The sequence below is a fragment of the Nyctibius grandis genome, chromosome 17 (assembly GCF_013368605.1).
Source record: "Nyctibius grandis isolate bNycGra1 chromosome 17, bNycGra1.pri, whole genome shotgun sequence".
Taxonomy (NCBI): Eukaryota; Metazoa; Chordata; class Aves; order Nyctibiiformes; family Nyctibiidae; genus Nyctibius; species Nyctibius grandis.
This window is the reverse complement of record NC_090674.1, coordinates 8904650-8922337: the sequence shown is the minus strand read 5'-3', so window position 1 is coordinate 8922337 and position 17688 is coordinate 8904650. Positions and strand designations below refer to the sequence as shown.

Sequence of the window (17688 nt, the reverse complement as noted above, 5' to 3'; positions counted from 1 at the left end):
CCGCTCGCCTCCCCACGGGCCTGTCCCCTCCCGGCCCCGGGCCCCCGAGGGCTGCGCCACCCCCTCCGCACGGGGGCGCTGCCGGGGGGTCCCCGCGATCCGCGCGTGGGGGTGGCCCCTCCTCCGGGGGCGGAGGGGGCCGGCAGGGGGCGGAGGGGCGGGGCCGTGGGAGGGCGGCCCCGCCCACGGGGTGCTGCCTCACTTCCCATTGGCCAGTGGCCGCTCTTAGCCCGGGCGGCCCCGCCCCGCCACTCTGCCCGCCCTCCGCGGGCGTTGGTTGGTCAGATGTGATGTCACCGCGGCCGCCTCGCTATGCCCGTTGGGCAGCGCGCCCGTCCGTCAGGCAGCTGAGGCGTTAGGGGGCGGCGGCGGCCATTTTGGAGCAGAGCGCGGGGCCGGGCGGAGCGGAGAGCGAGCGGGGCGCAGAGGGAGCGCGGAGTATCCCCCCCCCTCCTCCTCTCTCCCCCCCGCCATGGCAGCCCCGCTCGGTACCGGCGCCCGCACGGAGGAGACCGGGCAGGAGAAACAGGTGGGGAACCCCGGGGGCGGGCCCGGTCGGCTCCCATTGGCCCGGCCGCACGTCGCTCTTCTTAGCATTGTGCGCCGATTGGATGCTTATGTTGTCCTTCTGGTGAATGCTGGTCTCTCATTGGCTGTGGGCTGGTGGGGGTTGGACTTCCGGCAGGGCTGGTGGGACAACTCGGTCTCGATGGCGGCGTGGGGGCTTGTGGGATACTGGGGGGGTGGGTGTTGCTGGGGCGGGAGGGGGTGCGGGCCCGGCCCCCGAAAACCGGCGTTGGCTTCAGTCGCCCCCGGGCTCCCGACTTGGACCACTGCGGGGGCTGAGCGGGCGAGCGCCGAGCCCTGGCTGCGGCTCGTTGGCCGCCCCGGCGGGGCAGAGCTGCCCGGAGGCCTCGGGGGGCCGCGCTGGCGCCCAGCAGCGGGGCTGGGCCATGGCTCCGGGCGGCTCAAGCGGCTGCTGCGTCCCCAGGCCCGAGCCTGAGCCCCCCGCGGGGCCGCCGGAGCCGCTCCAGGGCGCAGGCAGGGCTGCTGCCGGCCACCTTCAGCCGTGCCCCTGCGCCCAGTGCGGCCGCAGCTTTTTCCACATCCCTGGTGTTAGTTTAGTGCTGGGGGTGGGCGTGGGAAGGAGGCAGATGTGCTGCCTCGGGCACACGGGCTCTCCCGTGGTGGGGGAACATGATGGGCGGCCCCAGGACCCGCTGGCAGGTGTTAAGGTGCGGTATTGGCTCCACCGGGTGCCCCAGAAGTGGCGCCCACGAGGTGGGCAAGCAGCGGGGTGCAGCAGCTCACCCCAGACTGTGCGGAAGAGACGGAGGGGTCTGGAGACAGCGGCGATTGCAGCCAGGCAGGGAGGAAGGAGGCTTGGAGATGAAGAATTGAGGAGAGCAAGCTGAGATGATGGAAGGGTTGTGGGTGGCAAAGCTTCGGCTCCTGCTGCCAAAACCCCCCTCAACCCGTCTGATGTTGGGGCTCGTGGGTGCCTGGTTCTGTGGCAGGGCCGAGTGGCCTGCGCCGGCTGCGGCTTTTATTCCTGGAGCTGTCATGGAAACGGGTAAGAAGAGCCAGGCTCCTTCAGGCCGTGTGTGGGCGAAGCCCTGCAGCATGCCGAGGCTGGAAATCGTGATGAGACTCTCAGCACCTTCCCCCGCCTTCAGTCCCCTGGGGACCCCCATGGATGGGGGCGTGAGGAGGAGCCTGCGCGGTTGGGGCTCCGAGCGGGATGTGCCGAGCCTGCACGTCACGCTGCTGCTCCCAGTTCCATTTGTCCTAGTTGTGACTGTCAGGAGCTGCCATTAATTCGGGTTTGCTTTGTCTTTCTGAGATGCAGCTGAGGAGCCGTTTCATGGCAGCCTTTGCACGCACGCTCTCACAGCCTCTGCGGGGAGCTGGCCCCCAGGGCCGCAGCCTCGCTGCAAAGAGCTGGTTCCCCGGGTCAGCGCCAGTGCAAGGTCACGTTGGAAACCTCTTGCAGTGCCAGCAATGCTTTCTGACCTGAAGGCTCGCAGGCTCTGGCTCTGCTCTTGACCACCTGGGAAGGGACACCTTAATGCCACCAAGCTGAGCTTCAGTGCCTCGTCCTTGGGGAGCTGGGGACTCCCATCCCACCCACCTCCACCCTGCGTGATAGCCAGCCGCATCCTGCCAGCTTGTTGGTCCCTTCCGATGCTGAGGGCTTTCCTGCTTCACAGAGGGCGCGGTGGCTTGTGGCGGCAGCATTCTGCCACGCTTATGGTGTGGAACGTGCCATCTCTGGTGGGCTGGGAGCAGTTCAGGGCCTCAGCACTGGGGAGAAGATACACACGGCATCTGTTGGGCATCATTGTTGTTGTCCCTGAATTCAGTGAGGCTGAACCCTCCCAGCGCGCTGCCGTGGCCCGTCGTGCTGGGCAGCTCTGGACTGATGTTTGTCGATGCTGGTCTGACCTGTCGCTGGTCAGGGGAAGACGCTTGTCCAGCAGCGATTTGTGGTGACATTTTACACCCAGTTTGCAAAGCCAGATATCAGCGCAAGTGTCTGCAGGGGCTGCCATCTGGGCAGGAGGCAGGGAGAGGGTCTCTGCCTGTTTCCACAGATACTGGAGGTAAAAACTGTTGCTCTCTGGGAAGGTGTTTTTAATATTCTCTGAGTGCATCTGGGTTTTCCAGGGGACTGCACCTTGCTCGGCAAGCCAGGCACCGGCGTTTGGATGTGCTGCTGAATGTTGTGTTATGGCATCGTGTGTTTTTCTGTGGGGCTGAAGGGCTTTCCACCCTCCTCTTCATTTTTCAGGACATGCAAGAGAAGGAAACCGTCATCCCTGAGAGAGCAGAAGAGGCAAAACTGAAGGCCAAATACCCCAACTTGGGCCAGAAGCCCGGCGGCTCCGACTTCCTCATGAAGAGACTGCAGAAAGGGGTATTTATTTCTCAGCCGTAGCTTATCCGCGTCCTCTCCTCACTCAATGGCACAAGCTGCCAAGCTCTAACCAGGCCAGAGGAATCACACCAAAATTCCCCAGGCCAAATAGTCCATGGAACCCATGGGCCAGGCTCCTTGCAGTGCCTGCGCTAGATGTAGCACCCAGCGGGCACAAGCCCGAAGCAGTGGGGGCTGCTGTTGTCAAGCAGGAAGGGCTTGTGCCTGTTCAGGACTCAAAAGCTGCTGCCTCTCGGGTGGTTCTGCTCTGCAGTGGATCCCACCCTGTCCTCCACACCCTGGCCCAAAACCTGGGGTCTAGAGGTGAAACAAGCGCATAAATCCCCCCCCTGCTTGCTGCCATGCTCCCTGGGGTTCAGTGAGCCGCTGAGATGCTGCGGGCCTGAGTTTTTCTCTCTGGTCTGCACTTTGCCTGGGTTCTGAGCTGGTGCAAAGGGCACTGAGAAGGCTGGTGAGTCAGCTGGCTGCATCTCCATTGCTGGCACCAGTGTAAAAAGCCAACCCTCTGACTGCACTCCCTGGAAATGTAATTAAATCCCTCTCTGAGAGCCATCTGTGGCCTGCTTGCGTTGTCGCTGCTGGCTCTCCTCCTCGCGGAGGCTGGTGCAGAAAACAGAAATCCCTCCTGAGCTGCTGGCAGCCCGTGGCCGTGTGCCTTCCCCAGCTCTGAACCCACGGTGTCTCTGTGTCACGCTGCGCAGGGTTCAGCTCTGTCCTGCTGCTTCCCTTTCAGCTTGTGTTGACAGCGAGCTGCTGTGCATGCTCACTCACCCTGGTGACGTGATCACCGGGACTGTTGTTTTAGGTACCAGCTCCTAAAGCAAGCACAGAAATGAAGACAGGCTGAGAGAGCTGGGGTTGTTCAGCTGGAGAAGGCTCTGGGGAGACCTTCTAGCAGACTTCCAGTACCTGAAGGGGCTACAGGAAAGCTGGAGAGGGACTTTTGCCAAGGGCATGGAGTGATAGGGCGAGGGGGAACGGTTTTAAACTGAAAGAGGGGAGATTGAGATGAGATCTGAGGAAGAAATTCTTTGCTGTGAGGGTGGTGAGAGCCTGGCCCAGGTTGCCCAGAGAAGCTGTGGCTGCCCCCTCCCTGGCAGTGTTCAAGGCCATGTTGGATGGGGCTTGGAGCAACCTGGTCTGGTGGAAGGTGTCCCAGCCCGTGGCAGGGGGTTGGAACTGGGTGGTTTTTAAGGTCACTTCCAAGCCAAATGTCTCTGTTTAGCCCGCACCCAGGGCTAAACAATAACCAGTTCTATCACCCAAGACCCCTCCCCAGCCAAGAAAGGGAACTGGGAAAAGGAGGGAGACTTGTGTGAGTTGAAGTTGAAACAGATTTAATAAAATAAGAAAACCAATATCGATACTAATACAAAAGACACAAAGTTATACTCAGCCCATAGAGTGGTGGCAAGTCCCTCCAGGGATAGTAACCTTTGAGAAGAGAGGAGAGAGAGGGAGAGGAGAGCAGCGTAGCACGAAGAGCCCCCCAGCCATCCCCAGCAAGCTTACCAATTCATAGTCACAGAATCCCAGCCTGGTTGGGGTGGGAAGGCACCTCTGGGGATCCCCCAGCCCAACCCCTGCCCAAGCAGGGTCACCCAGAGCACGTCGCACAGGGTCAATCCAGGCGGGTTTGAATATCTCCAGAGAAGGAGACTCCCCCCCTCCCTGGGCAGCCTGTGCCCGGGCTCTGGCACCCTCACAGTAAGAAGTTTTTCCTCATATTAAGATGGAACTTCACATGTTTCAGTTTGTGCCCGTTGCCCCTTGTGCTGGTTATGTGACATTTATGTTATAGAACACACCTGTGGGCAGCCTGGGGCAGCTGCCCTGGCTTTCACTGCTAATGGCCTTCATCACCATCCCATGGCTGGCCACAAACTGAAACAAAATGTAACAGAAAATTGACTCTATCCCCATGAAACCAGGACAGCAATCCATTGTATGAAAGGAGGGTTCTCTAATGGCTTGGCGCTGAAGCAGGATAGGGCTTTTGGGACTGGGCTCATTGGGGCCTGGCGGCACATTGGGGCAGAACTGGGCTCTTCGGAGCTTCTTGTGCCCAGCAGAGCCCTGTCTGTAGCACCAGCACAAGCTTTGGTGTTCAGCCTTTCCTGTGCAGCTGGGCGGGGGGGTGAAGCGGCACCATGAAGGAGCGCAGAGCCCTGTGGTGATGTGCGTGATAAGGGAGGGAAGTGCCCTCTGAACCCGGGGTCGGTGGTGCTGTGCAGCAGGGAGGTGTCCTCCGGCCACGTCTTTGCAGGCATTTCCCTGCGTCATTTCAGCTGTTGGGAGCCTGGACTCTCCGGCGAAGGCCTTGGCGCCGGCCAGGCTGTGCTCCCTGGGGAGGAAATCCTGCCTCTGCCATCACACCGGCTCATCTGTTCGCCAAACCAGAATAAACTGTACCAGCAGACGTCCCCTGGCTTTGCCACTGCAGCTGAGCCTCTGCCCAGAGGTGTCCGCTGACGTGGCTGTGCCTGCGTTCAGCTCTCTGGGGTTCTCTGGACCAGGATGAAATCCCTGTCACGTTGAGTGTGGTGCAAGGGCAGGGCAAACCTGGTCTTTACCCAGCGAGCGCCACGCCAAGCAGCAGCAGTTTACAGGCTACAAACACCCAAAGGTGGGTCAAAGGGAGAAAATGCACCCTGTGTCTCGAGTGAGACAGGCTGCTGCCGTGGGGCAAAGCTGCTGCGAGCTGGGGCGGGTCAGAGTCACTCTGGGGTTTGTGGGTGGGTGCTAAAGGCCTTTTGAATCAAGCCAGGCTCCCTTGCTTGGATTTTCCCCTTGCGTGAATATTTTTGTGCCCTGGTTTTGAGCAACCCCAGCAGCTCCTTAAAGGATCGTATTTGTGCCCAGGTCTCTGTATCTCTGCTATGTCCCCACGCTCCTGCAAACCAAAGTAACCCAAACCCCTCTCCCTCTTCCAGCAAAAATACTTTGATTCTGGTGACTACAACATGGCCAAGGCAAAGATGAAGAACAAGCAGTTGCCAAGCGCGGGGCCAGACAAGAACCTGGTGACAGGAGACCACATCCCCACGCCGCAGGACCTCCCACAGAGAAAATCCTCGCTTGTAACCAGCAAGCTGGCAGGGTAGCCTGCACTCACAGGGCCTTTTTTTCCTATTTTTGTTTTTTCTTTTGGCTGAATGGATTGAACTTCACTGTATCATAGGGACGGGAGCACCAGAATCCACATAGTTATTTGAGCATTTACAGCGAACACGCACCAAAACTGAGAAGGCAAGTGAGAGGCGTCAGTAGCCCGGGGTGCACGGGCAGATTTGATTGAGCCGTTCCTTTTAGCGAGTCAGTTTGCTGCCTTAATTTTCATGCTGTTTGAAACCATCCTCGCTTGCTGAGCCACTGAAGCGTTGCCTCCTCGCTGGGAGAGTCGAGCGGCCCTGGGAGAAGCAGGAAAGTGCTCAGAGTCGTCACTCGCTGTTTGCTTGGCACCGGGTAGGGGGAGAGCTCAGAGCTGTGGTGTGTGAATGCTTTTCAGGTGTCTGGTGTCTGCAGGGGAAGAACTGGCTGGGCGAAAAGTGTGATACGTGATCTGGAAGTGTAGTTAGGTGTGTGCGTTAGAGCTTCTAAGTGAAGAAATTAGCTGATACGCAAAAAATTTCGTGGCTGTTGCTGGGCTGAGCTGCCTGGGATCTGTCCCCTGCTTGCACAAAGCAGCTGAGCTCACAGGAGGGGACGACGCATCCGACGGCTGCGGGAGAGGGGCCGGGCAGCGTTTGAAACGGTCCTTGTGGCTTGGAGCTGTGATGAGGTGCTTGGTTTGGGGGTAGAGCCCCACCACAGCTGCATCCGAGTGATGGAGGGGTGCGGCGTGAGGCTCGCAGCTGCCCCGGAGGGTTTGGGGGCAGTTTCCTCTCTCCCCAGTCGGTTCTGGGCAGCGAGGCTGGCTGCCTCGGCAAGGGTGAGAGCAGCAAAAGGTGGTGAGCTGGATGCCACCAGCAGCAGGGCACTTGGGACGCAGGAGAGCGTGGCCAGGCAGGCAGAGCCCTGGCTGGTCCCACACAGCCCCTGCCGGATGGCCAGACTTCGGTGCTTGCGAAGAGGGGGCCGGCAGCAGCCGGTGAGACAGATGTGAGCTGTTGGAGCTGGTCTCTGGAGGGAGACAGGCAGGACTGGGAATAACCACCCCAGAAGGGAGAAAAGCACCAGAGACAGAGAGTGTGGAGATGAGGAAGAGAGGAGCATAGAGGCAAACCTGTGTTGACAGTGTCAGGCACCCCCAAGCTTGGATTTTTTTCTTTTTTCTCCCCCCCCTTTTTTTTTTTCTTCTTGCCTTTTCTTTGTTCCAGGCCTGGGGGGGAACAAACCTAACCCAAAAGGTTGGTGTGGCTGCAGCCTGCAGAACGACCTGCGTGCTCGGTGCATGTACTGTCACTCGTGCAGCGGAGACGAAGCGGCCTCCCGTCCTGTGCAGCCAAAGGTCTCAGCGTGCCTGTGCCAGGGCAGCACTAAACCTGCCTGGTTTAGGCCCGGTTTTGAAGGCATGTGAGCAAAAGGAAGTCGAGTGGACGTGTGGGGGTTTTTGGTTGGTTGGGGTTTTTTTTAGGGATTCCCATCAGTTCAGGAGAAACCAAGGCAGGGAGGCAAGGGGCGATGTTCTGCATGGGCACAGCTTTCCTTCCGTGCCGCCTTGGCTGGCTGACTCGGGCTTTCCTGAGAACCTGTTCCGCTCATCGCGCTCGCCCGCTGGAGCGAGGAACGCGGTGCTGCTTCCCGGGAGGGTGTTTGCCAAGGATGCACTCGAATGCATCTGCCTTCAGGTGGTTTGGAGCCAGCCAGCCATGGCTCATCAGGACACGGTGAGCAAGGGGCTCCGTTGCCGGCCCCGTGGCCACAGAGGGCAGTTTTTTTCTTTGTGGAGTGGTCAGGGAGCGTAGCAGGATTGGGAGCTGCCTGCTTGTAACCACGGGTCCGTGCTTCAGTCTGTCACTTTCCCAGACCCTGTGTGACCTGGCCGGGACAGCGCTGGCCGTGGCCGTGCAACCTCCTTGGATGTTCTGCTGTCTGTCCCAGCCGTGTTGTAAATAGATATGAAGCATATATATAAAAATATATATAATTTTTTACATGTTCATCTCTCCTCTCTTCTAGAATGCTCTGCTTGCTTTTTATTTAAAAAAAAAAAAAAAAGAGGAAATTAGTGAAGAATGCGAAGGGGTGTTGCAGCTTGGGGGCTGCCCCGGTGCTGGGGGAGGGCAGGGGGAGGGGACGCCTCTCGAACCACACCTTGCCCCAGCTTTCCGGAAATGCCGGGCATGCTTGCGCAGGAGGGGGAAATGATGGTGACCACACAGGATGAGAACTGATAAGAGCAATTCCTTACAAGGGTAGTAGCCGTGGAGCTGGGTTATTTCCATTCCGCCCCCAGAGCCGGGCAGGCAGTGACAGGGTGATGATGATGATGATGTCTGTCCCACTGCCCACCTCTCATGGGAAGGGGTGCGGTGGGAACTGCTCTGGATCTCGGAGGCATTCCCGTTCTCATCCTCTGCTCCTCATAAAATATTACCACAAGGATGAGGCTGGTAGCGGTGGGGGGCTTGGTGCCCCCAGGGCTGTTGGGGTGAGCCAGCAGGAGGAAAGACGTTTAGCACCAACTGTTGGGGTGTCTGAGTGACTTGTGCGGCTCAAGCAAGGCCATCAGAGCGCAGCCGTGGGGTGCGATGGGGCACAGAGGGAGGGCTTGGGCTCACCGAGCCTATGCGGGGTTTCATTGAGGTGGGGAAGGCAGGTGTGGCCGTGCTCCTGCACCCCAGGGATGGGCACCGGGTGGGAGAGGGCATGGGGAGGGACCCCGGTGGGCCTTAGCGACATTGCTCAAAATCCCTGCCCCTTCTTCCTCCTCCTCCTTCAGGGCTCATTTCAGCTACCACTGTGCAACACCCCACCACCACCCTGGATATGTGAGCAGGGTGGTACCCTTCTCGGGGGGGCTGTGCGGGGGCTATGGGGCATGTGTGGGGCTGTCCCCCAGCAGTGGAGCCGTGGGCTGTACGTGGGGTTCATCCCCAGATACAGGGTGTAGGGAGAGCTGACCCCCAGCGATGGGGTTGTTGGGTTTGCATGGTGCTGTCCCCCATCAATGGGGCTGTCCCCCAGCAACGGGGCTATGGGCTGTGCAGGGGGCCAGCCCCTGGCAGTGGGACCGGAGGGGTGTTCGTAGGGCTGTCCCCTGGTGATGGGGCCTATGGGGTGTGTGTGGGGCTGAACCCGGGCTGTAGGTGTGGGTGATGGGTTCTCCATGGGGCTGTCCCCCAGTGATGGGGCCATGGGGTATATGTAGGGCTCTGGAGTGTGTGTGGGGCACCAAGGTGGGTGTTGGATGGGTGAGGGGTGCATGGGGGCCAAGGAGTGTATCTGATGTGCATGGACTGGGGCAGGGGGACATGGGGTCCATCCCATTGTGTGGCCACAGGGGCCAGGGGCCAAGCGGGGCCAGCAGCAACCTTGGCTCACAGCTGAGAGACTTGGGGGGGAGCGCAGGGCCAAGGGGGGTTTTATCTTCCTACCTTCAAAACAAATCCCTGCCCACCCTCCCCCCACCATGCCGTGGGCAGGGGCTCCTGAGGCCAGGGATCAGGGGTGCCCCACAGTGACGTCCTCCCACGCTGTGCCTCCCTCTGTCCCCACTGGCAGCCATCCTGGAGGCTTTAACTTCGGGGTTTTACAGCCTTGACGTCACACTTTTCCTTTCTAGAGTTTAACAGCCCAAATGATGGCGTCACCGGGGTGAGCCACTGTTCAAACGAACCCACTTACCCTCCCTGGGGCTGCCTGATGACGCTGCGCTGCATCTTTCCCACCCTCCTCCCTTGGCCATTTCGCAGCCCCTCAAGCCCACCCCACAGCAGGGACCAGGGCCGGGTGTTTGCACAGGGACGCGCTGTTCCAGCCTGGTGCCAAGTATGTGCTGGTGTTTGTTTGTGCTGTAAAGCTTGGCACTGCCTGGGAAATATGTGCTGGGCGCTGCCCCAAGCTGAGCTCGCCTCTGTTATTGCTCCGGGTGCCAAGAATTCGCTTCCCGTCAAGGACACATTCCTTGGGGCCACGGGAAGGATTTTGAGGGGGCCGGGTTTTGTCTTGCTGGACCCCAGTGCAACCCGGTCATGCTCTCACCCTGGTTTGTGGGGGTGGAAAGGAGCTGGTGAGGGGGTGAAGGGGCACCCGGGGTGGATGCACGTCCGTGTTTCTTGCAAGATCTGGGGCAAGAGCCCTTTGGGGCACTCGGGACGGGGCTGTACCCTGTGCTCACTGCAGCTTCCTCCTTTGCTGTTCCTGTCAGTGCACAGTGATGCTCCAGACGGTGACAGAGGCTTGGGTTTGCTGCAGTTTCTGCCCCTAAAAATGCTCACCAGAGAGGGGCTGCTCCTCGGTGGCAGCTCCCTGTGTTCTCGCTGCCTCCCTGGAGCGGAAAGACCCATTTGAGGAGCTGTGTTGGTGATCTCTCAGTTTTATCTCCACGTCTGGGGCTCCCCCCAACCCCCCAAATCCCAAGGCACCAGGATCGCCCACACTCAAGGCCCCGCTGTTGGGGTGGGTGGGAGCTTCCAGGGTCCCTTTTGCAGGGCTGTTTGGGGTTCAGCAGTGAGCCCAGCTGCCCACACCAGGAGGGGAAACCAGACCCCCCCCCCCTCCTGCTGTGCCCCCTGGCCCAGTGACTCGCTCTCATGATGTCTCAGTTCGGTGATGCTGCGGTGCCTCGGACGGGTGACTTGGGGCTGACGTCACCTTCCCAGGTGGGGGCTGGGGCTCTGCTGCTGTGGGGTTTTTTGGTGCCCTTTGGCAGTGCCCAGGACACAGCCCCGGCATTAGCACAGATCCCTGTGGCTACTTCCCCAGCCAAGTTTTGCCCAAACCAGGGCAGATTATGAGGGTATCGGGCTCAGTCCCAGGGGATGAAGGAGGGGCCTGTGGCCAGGGAAAAGGAATTGAAAGCCGGTGCCCTGGCGATGCCAAGACAGGCCAAAGTGGCCCCGGGGTGTCCCAGGCGATGGGTGACAGTGGAGTAGGTCTGGCCTCCTGGGGCACGCAACCAGCCCTTTCCCAACCCACCCCCGGCTGGATCCTGCCCGCAGCCCAGAGGGCACGGGGTGCTGTCCTGCTTTGTGACCCCACAGCCCTCACGGAGCCGGCGGACACGAGGTTTTGTGTAACCAGAGAGATGTGAGGCAACCCCCTGATGAGTGGAGGAAACAGGGCGGCTCCCCGTGAACGTCCAGCTAAGTGAGCCAAAGTCGGAGAGGGCTTTAACCAGACAGATCCAGGTAAAATGCCAAGTGGGTGGGAAGCAACATAGAATCACAGAATGGTTTGGGTGGGAAGGGACTTTTAGAGACCATCTAGTCCAGCCCCCCTGCTGTGAGCAGGGACATCTTCGACTAGATCAGGTTGCTGAGAGCCCTGTCCAAGCTGACCTTGAATGTCTCCAGGGATGGGGCATCTCCCACATCTCTGGGCAACCTGTGCCAGTGTCTCACAACCCTCAGCGTAAAAAATGTCTTCCTTACATCTAATCTAAATCTATTTTAGTTTAAAACCATTACCCCTCCTCCTATTGCTACAGGCCCTGCTAAAAAGTCTGTCCCCATCTTAAAGACTGCAATAAGGCCTGCCCGGAGCCTTCTCTTCTCCAGGCTGAACAACCCCAACTCTCTCAGCCTGTCCACACAGCAGAGCTGTTCCATCCCTCTGACCATTTTTGTGGCCTCCTCTGGACCCGCTCTGACAAGTCCCTGACTTTCCTGAGCTGAGGACCCCAGAGCTGGACACAGGACTGCAGGGGGGGGTCTTACCAGAGCACACCACACTCCCCACTTCCAAGCAGCCCTTTCGGTGTACTCCAGCAAGGCCATCCTGGCTCTCCGTGCGTGCCAGGGTTTCAGTCCTGCTGGCCGCATGCTCATGGCCTTGCCGGGGGATGCTTTGTCTTGCAAAAAAGAGAAAGAGAACAGGGGCTGAGAACACGGAGCCTCAGAAAATGGCTGCGAGGACTGTGTGCTCTGTGCTGGGGGTGGGCGCGGTGGGGCCCGGCTTTGCCAGGGGGATTGGGGCCACTGCAGCACCCCGTGGTGCTGGAAGGGCGGCATGGCAGGGCCTGTTGGTGCTGGGGAGGAGGGGGGTAGGTACCAGCACGGCAGTGCCCTGCGCTGCTGAGGGGCTGTTGCACGGGACCAAGAAGGGCCGGGGCCCGCAGCAGGGCCCGGCAGCACGGGGGGGGGCGGTGTGTGTTCCCGGTGTGGGGCCTGGGGGGAGGGCGTCGGTGCCGTGGGGCCGCAGCAAGGCCCAGACGGGGCCCAGGGGGTGGGGGACACACGCCTCTCCGCGGAGGCGGCGGCTCTTTCGCCCTTTTTCACCCCAAAAAGCCCCGGCCAGGCGAGGCGTGACCCCCGCCCCCATATCACCGGTCCCCCAGCGGGGCCAGGCCGGAAGCGGCGCCGGAAGCGGAACCGGCGCGGCCTCGCCCCGCCCCCGCCGCGCCCCGCGCTCGCGTCACCGGCGCCATATAAGCGGCAGCGCCGCGCCCGCCCGCGCAGCTCTCCGCGCTGGGCGCCATGTTTGCCGTGAAGCGGAACGCTGTCATCGGCTTCAACCTCTACTGCGGCGGCGGCCCGGCCCTGGCTCCCGCCTCGCCGGGGGGGGGCCCGGCCCCGCCGCCGCCCGCCGCAGGAGCAGCAGCAGGAGCAGCCCCCGGCGCGGCCGCCGCCGCTGAGGTACCCCGGGCCCTCATTGGCTCCGCGGGGGCCTGGGCCGCCGCCGGCCGCCCTGAGGTACCCCGCACGCTGATTGGCCCGGCCGTGGCCCCCCGCACGCTGATTGGCTGCGGCGCGGACCCCCGCGCGGCGCTGCCCCCCGCGGCGCGGCCGGGCGCGCTGTGGAGCCCCGAGGAGGAGCTGGACGGCTGCGAGCCCGAGGCCGAGCGCGGCCCCGTGGGGGACTCGCTGCCCGGGACGCCGCCCGGGTCCCCGGAGCAGCCCGATGGGCTGCGGCAGGACTCGCTGGAGCTCATTAGCCGCTACTTGCGGGAGGCGGCGGGCGAGGCCGAGCCCGGCGTGAAGAAGCTTTTCCCGGGGTTGCTGGGCGGGCCGGGCCGGCCCGGTGGATCGGGCGATGCCGTGATGGAGAAGGCGCTGGAGACGCTGCGGAGGGTCGGCGACGGCGTCATGCAGAAACACGAGCTGGCCTTCCAGGGTGGGTGGCGGCCGGCTCCTCCCCGGGGGGCGGGGAACGGGGGGTGTGTGGGGTGGGGGCGCCTTGGGCCCTGCTGTGGGCCCACCTGGGCGGGAGGCCACGGGGGTGCCTGGGACCCACTTGCCATCCAGTGTGGGGTTTTGGGGGGTTGTCCCTGGAGGAGTGGGGCCCAGGGACGTGGGTGCCCGGGAGATCCTGCCGCCATGTCTGCTCCCTCTGCAGTACGTGTGGGCTCGCAAGGTGGGTGGGCTGCTGCATGGCAGGGGCTGGGAGAGGCCTAGGCCGGAGCAGGCCCTTGGGGCTGGAGCAAGGCCTCTGCGCCACCTCCACTCCCCCTAGCAAGAGGAGGAGGGGGGTGCCTGAGCCCTCGACCGGGTGGGCTGTAGCCCTGGTTTCAAGGGAGTTAAAACAGCTGAGAAGTGATTAAAAATGAAACTGAACTTTGTTCGATTGGAGGGTGGAAAAACTGCTGGTAACGTGTGCAGAGGAGATAATGTAGTTACAGATTAGCCCCAGTTCCTCCTTGCGTCCTGCTTTGCTCAGCATGACTATATGCAAATAATCCCAAGCGTTCAAAGATTAGTTAGCTAAGGAATTTAAACTCCTCACACCCCTGGCCTGGGTGGAACAGTGTTTCCAGGGGAGAAATTCTCCTGGACAATGTGATCAGGTTATAGGTATTTTAATGTATTTTGCCCACTTCTGATGAGCCCTAGAACAGCCACAGAAACTGGAACCCCAGTGCCTGGGCTTGGATGAGCAGGTGTCCTCACTGCAGAGTGTACTGGGAACAGACTGGAAGTGAGAACCGACTGTTTTGACCTGGTTTCGTGTAACTCGGAAATGAGCTGTTTTGGGGCTGGTCTGAGCTGTCAGGGTGGTGGGGCCGAGCTCCTGGCCTCGGGGCTCCTGCTGGGACTGCTTTCAGTAAACCATTCAGTGTCTGATCCCAGATCAGGATGGTGCCTGGCACAGAAGGGTAGTGTCTGCATTTCCTTCTGAGACAGTGTGTGGTGAAACGCCTTCCTTCTTGCAGGAAGATGTTCCATTTTTTTGGTGTTGTGTTTTTTTGGGTTTTTTTTTTTGTGGGTTTTTTTTTTTTTTAATGCAAAGGGCTTCAGTTTCTTCCTTGTGTCCTTAGCTGTGCTGATGCAAAAGACTGTGGGTTCACTTACCCTGGCCAAATTCATAGATGTCCTTATTGAACGAGCCGTGCTTGGGAGGAATGTTCAGACCAGCACAAGCTGTTGTTGGTGTCTGAGGCTTCCGTCGGGACGGTTACCTTCGTGTGTGCAGAAAAGGAACTGGCTTCGGGAAGGCTTCCTGTTAGTTTGAGCAACAACAAGCAACGCCTTTCAGTTTCATAAAGGCTTGTCTTGTTTGCTTATTCATGAAGGGGCACTGCAGGTCAAACTGGGGAATTCTGTTGTTCCAGTCACTAAAAGCACATTAATGAAATGATGACGTATCTACCTGGCTGTAGGTGACTGTCCTGTGTTTCGACTTGAGGGGCAGGGTTCGTGCCAGGCTGCAAACCCACTTCTGTGCTGTGGTTCTGATGTGGTGGAGCTTTAAAGCCCTTGTGAGATAGGGGAGCATGACGTGCACAGAGACAGCAGCTGTGCCCGAGGTGGGAGGAGGAACTAGAAATGGGTTGTGGGCTGTTTTTTGTCTGCCCCAGGTGAATGTGAGCAGCAGAGCCCTCTGCAGAAGCAGGCAGGTGCTTGCTCTCCACCACTGACACTTGGCAGTGACTCTTACAGCTTTTGTACCTGGAGTGTGAGGGCTGCATCTTCTCACTGGTGGCCTTGGGGATATTCGATGTCATGTGTGTGCCTGCCTCTAAACCAGCATCTCTTGCAGGAATGCTCCGGAAGCTGGAAATCCAGAAAGAGGAAGATCTGCAGTCGGTGTGTGAAGTGGCTGCCCACATGTTCAGTGATGGAGTAACAAACTGGGGTCGAGTCGTGACGCTCATCTCATTCGGTGCCTTTGTTGCGAAACACCTGAAGAGCATAAAGCAGGAGAAGTGCATCAGCTCGCTGGCAGGGATCATCACGGACGCGCTCGTCTCATCTAAGCGCGAGTGGCTCGTGAGCCAGGGAGGCTGGGTGAGTCACTGCCTGTCCTGAACACTGCGAGCTTTTTCAGAACAGTCCAGTCTTTTCCTATTTCTGTGACCTGCTCGCTGCCAACCACGTGTGTCAGCAAAGCGCAGAGATGACTCACTGTTCCAGTTAAAACCACAGTCTGAAACATCCAGCTGGAGTTCTGGTGTTTCAGGAGCTCCTTACAATGAGCTGCCTGAAGCAGTCTTGACCTAAAAATGTGCCCCTGCCCAGCATGGAGGGGGCAGCATTCCCAAAGCTGAGTCAGTCCCAGGTGTGCTGAGCTTGCTTGAAGCTGGTCCACAGCTGCTTTGGTGTTGCCTCCTGACTGCTGCCTCTGCAGAGCAGGCTGTGGCTGTAATGAGTGTGGGGGTGCACACCCCGGGGATGTGCTGGGCAGGCTGTACCCCAGCCTGCTCTCCTGGGGAAAAAGGCTTTCCATGCCTTCCTGCCAAAGAAGGGTGGCTGCCGGGGACATGACTTTCCCTTCTTTCTCCTAGGAGGGCTTTGTCGACTTCTTCAGAGTCGAGGACCTAGAAGGCAGCATCAGAAACGTACTGATGGCGTTTGCAGGCGTGGCTGGACTGGGAGCGAGCTTGGCCTACATGATCCGGTGAGCCAGGGTATGCTGCAGAGGGACAAAACTCTGGGTGGACCGGCTCTGTTTGGGGCTGGCGAGGTGATCGCTTCCTCCTACGAGTACTTATGAAGCTGGACTTAAGTGCCCCAAGGAGAATCTCTAGCCATCCCCTGAGCAATTCTTTCCTAAGAAGGAAGGCGTGTTCTGGTCAGATTGTGGGTACCGATGAGGATTTCTTGCTTTGGGAACAGAAAGTGGAAGAATTGATATTCCGCTTCCTTCAGGAGGATGATGACAGAAAGCTCAAGTGGACTGCTTCAGTTTTATGCCAGAGGGAACTGATCTGCTTAGCAGCAAGCGAGTGAGCACCAGCAGCTCTTGTCTGGACTGAAGCCTCCTGGGCTTGGCACGGCAGCTGTGTGTGGAGCAGATGTTTTCGGGGTTGTGGTTGTGGGTTTCTGGAAATAGCATCTTCTGCTGCTGGTGTCCTGCCTAAACTTGTGGCTTTTCTGTTGGAGCAGAAACGTTTGAATGCCGGATGTTGTGCGAGCCTGTGCCTGCCCCCAGGTGTGCTGGCTCTGCACGCATCCGCCCTCCAGAAGCGGCAGAGCCACGCCAGCAGCCGAGACGTGCCACCTGCTGCCAGAACACGGGGCGCTGGAGCCCTGCGTGGCCCTTCCCTCCCAGCAGGGCTTCAGCCAGGTCACAGCAGGCAGAGGAGTGTCGGGGCGGAGGGGTGAGGCGGGGCTCAGGGCAGTAACCACAGCCAGCTGCGGCACGGCTGCGTTGGCCAGTCTGGCTGATGTCGGCTACGCCGATGCGACTCACCACACACAGGCAGTTTAAAAATGGGGGGTGCATTTGTAAGCATGTAAAACCCCACACAGGGTGGGGAGACTGCAAAGAACCTGTAAATACCTATAGATCTGTAGAATATGTACATTTTTACAGAGCTAATGATACAAAAAGGAGGAATGCTGAATGTGGTAGAACTGCTTATGGGTTCACTGTACCATTCCTCATGTGAAGTAGCATTTTTGTGGCGAAGCCTTCTCCTGCCTCGACTCCAAGTGAGCCTTTCTCTGATGTACTTGAGCGACATTGCCAGGGAGTGCAACAAGGATCAGGGGCCTGGTGGACTCTCATTGTGCCCACGGCTTGCTGGCAACAGTTGATGTTTCTGTTTATTTTAATCTTTTTGGTTATTCTAGCCCTTCTGGTGGGTGGGGAGCTGTGGAAGTTGGTATCAGTCGCTTCCTTGTCTTCCCTTCATTTTGATCCTCTAAGCCATGAAGCTGATGTTTGAATGTTAATGTTCGGGAGCAGAATAAAACTCGTCGGCTCGGATCTGCGGCTTGTCCAAGTCCGTCAGTGCCGGCCCTGGGCTCGATCCCTGATCCCCAGCTGGTCACATTGCTTCTGGTGGGCTTGCAGTGCTCGTCCGCCTCGTGCCCTCCAACCGTGGATCGGTTGGTTCGCACAGCGAGGAACATCCTTGTCCACAGTGCTTGGCCTGCAGCCTGAGTGATGCCTGATGGAAACCCAAGTGGAGAGCTGAAAGATGGTGCTATTGTCAGGCATGCTTGTTTGCTGAACAAGCACTTCATTTTGTCAATAAATGTCTTCGTTCTCAATCCTCTAGTATAAAACTTGCCGTTTCCTGTAACGAGATGCTGATGTGCTAAATGCTTCTGCTCTGCTTTGCTGGTGTGGGCCTGTTCGCACAGATGCTGCCTGTGGGGCACCCCACGGCCTCTTGCTTATTAGAAAGCCTCTGCGGGCTGTGGAAAACTGCTCTGGGTGTCTTGTGTCGCCCGCCGGGGCTCCCCAGAGCTGCTCCCTGC

At 59.4% G+C, this 17688-nt stretch overlaps 2 protein-coding genes across 2 annotated transcripts; both read left to right on the top strand.

Annotated features, from left to right (window-relative positions):
- The first annotated feature begins 327 nt into the window (after positions 1-327).
- On the top strand, positions 328-8042 carry ENSA (endosulfine alpha). Its single transcript, XM_068415057.1, has 3 exons — positions 328-529; positions 2792-2917; positions 5872-8042. The coding sequence occupies exons 1-3, from the start codon at positions 473-475 to the stop codon at positions 6040-6042; spliced, it is 354 nt and encodes a 117-aa protein (XP_068271158.1). The 5' UTR covers positions 328-472; the 3' UTR covers positions 6043-8042.
- A 4472-nt stretch (positions 8043-12514) lies between these two features.
- MCL1 (MCL1 apoptosis regulator, BCL2 family member) lies at positions 12515-17478 on the top strand. Its single transcript, XM_068415183.1, has 3 exons — positions 12515-13156; positions 15020-15267; positions 15765-17478. Exons 1-3 carry the CDS (start codon positions 12520-12522, stop codon positions 15879-15881), a joined length of 1002 nt encoding a protein of 333 aa, XP_068271284.1. The 5' UTR covers positions 12515-12519; the 3' UTR covers positions 15882-17478.
- The last annotated feature ends 210 nt before the right edge of the window (positions 17479-17688 follow it).

Bases quoted from the DNA above. Each gene is read 5' to 3' on its own strand.
- ENSA (XM_068415057.1), top strand. From the start codon at position 473: ATGGCAGCCCCGCTCGGTACCGGCGCCCGCACGGAGGAGACCGGGCAG. The intron at 530-2,791 runs GTGGGGAACCCC...TTCATTTTTCAG, and splicing joins AGACCGGGCAGGAGAAACAG to GACATGCAAGAGAAGGAAAC. The intron at 2,918-5,871 runs GTATTTATTTCT...TCCCTCTTCCAG, and splicing joins TGAAGAGACTGCAGAAAGGG to CAAAAATACTTTGATTCTGG.
- MCL1 (XM_068415183.1), top strand. From the start codon at position 12,520: ATGTTTGCCGTGAAGCGGAACGCTGTCATCGGCTTCAACCTCTACTGC. The intron at 13,157-15,019 runs GTGGGTGGCGGC...CATCTCTTGCAG, and splicing joins ACACGAGCTGGCCTTCCAGG to GAATGCTCCGGAAGCTGGAA. The intron at 15,268-15,764 runs GTGAGTCACTGC...TCTTTCTCCTAG, and splicing joins TCGTGAGCCAGGGAGGCTGG to GAGGGCTTTGTCGACTTCTT.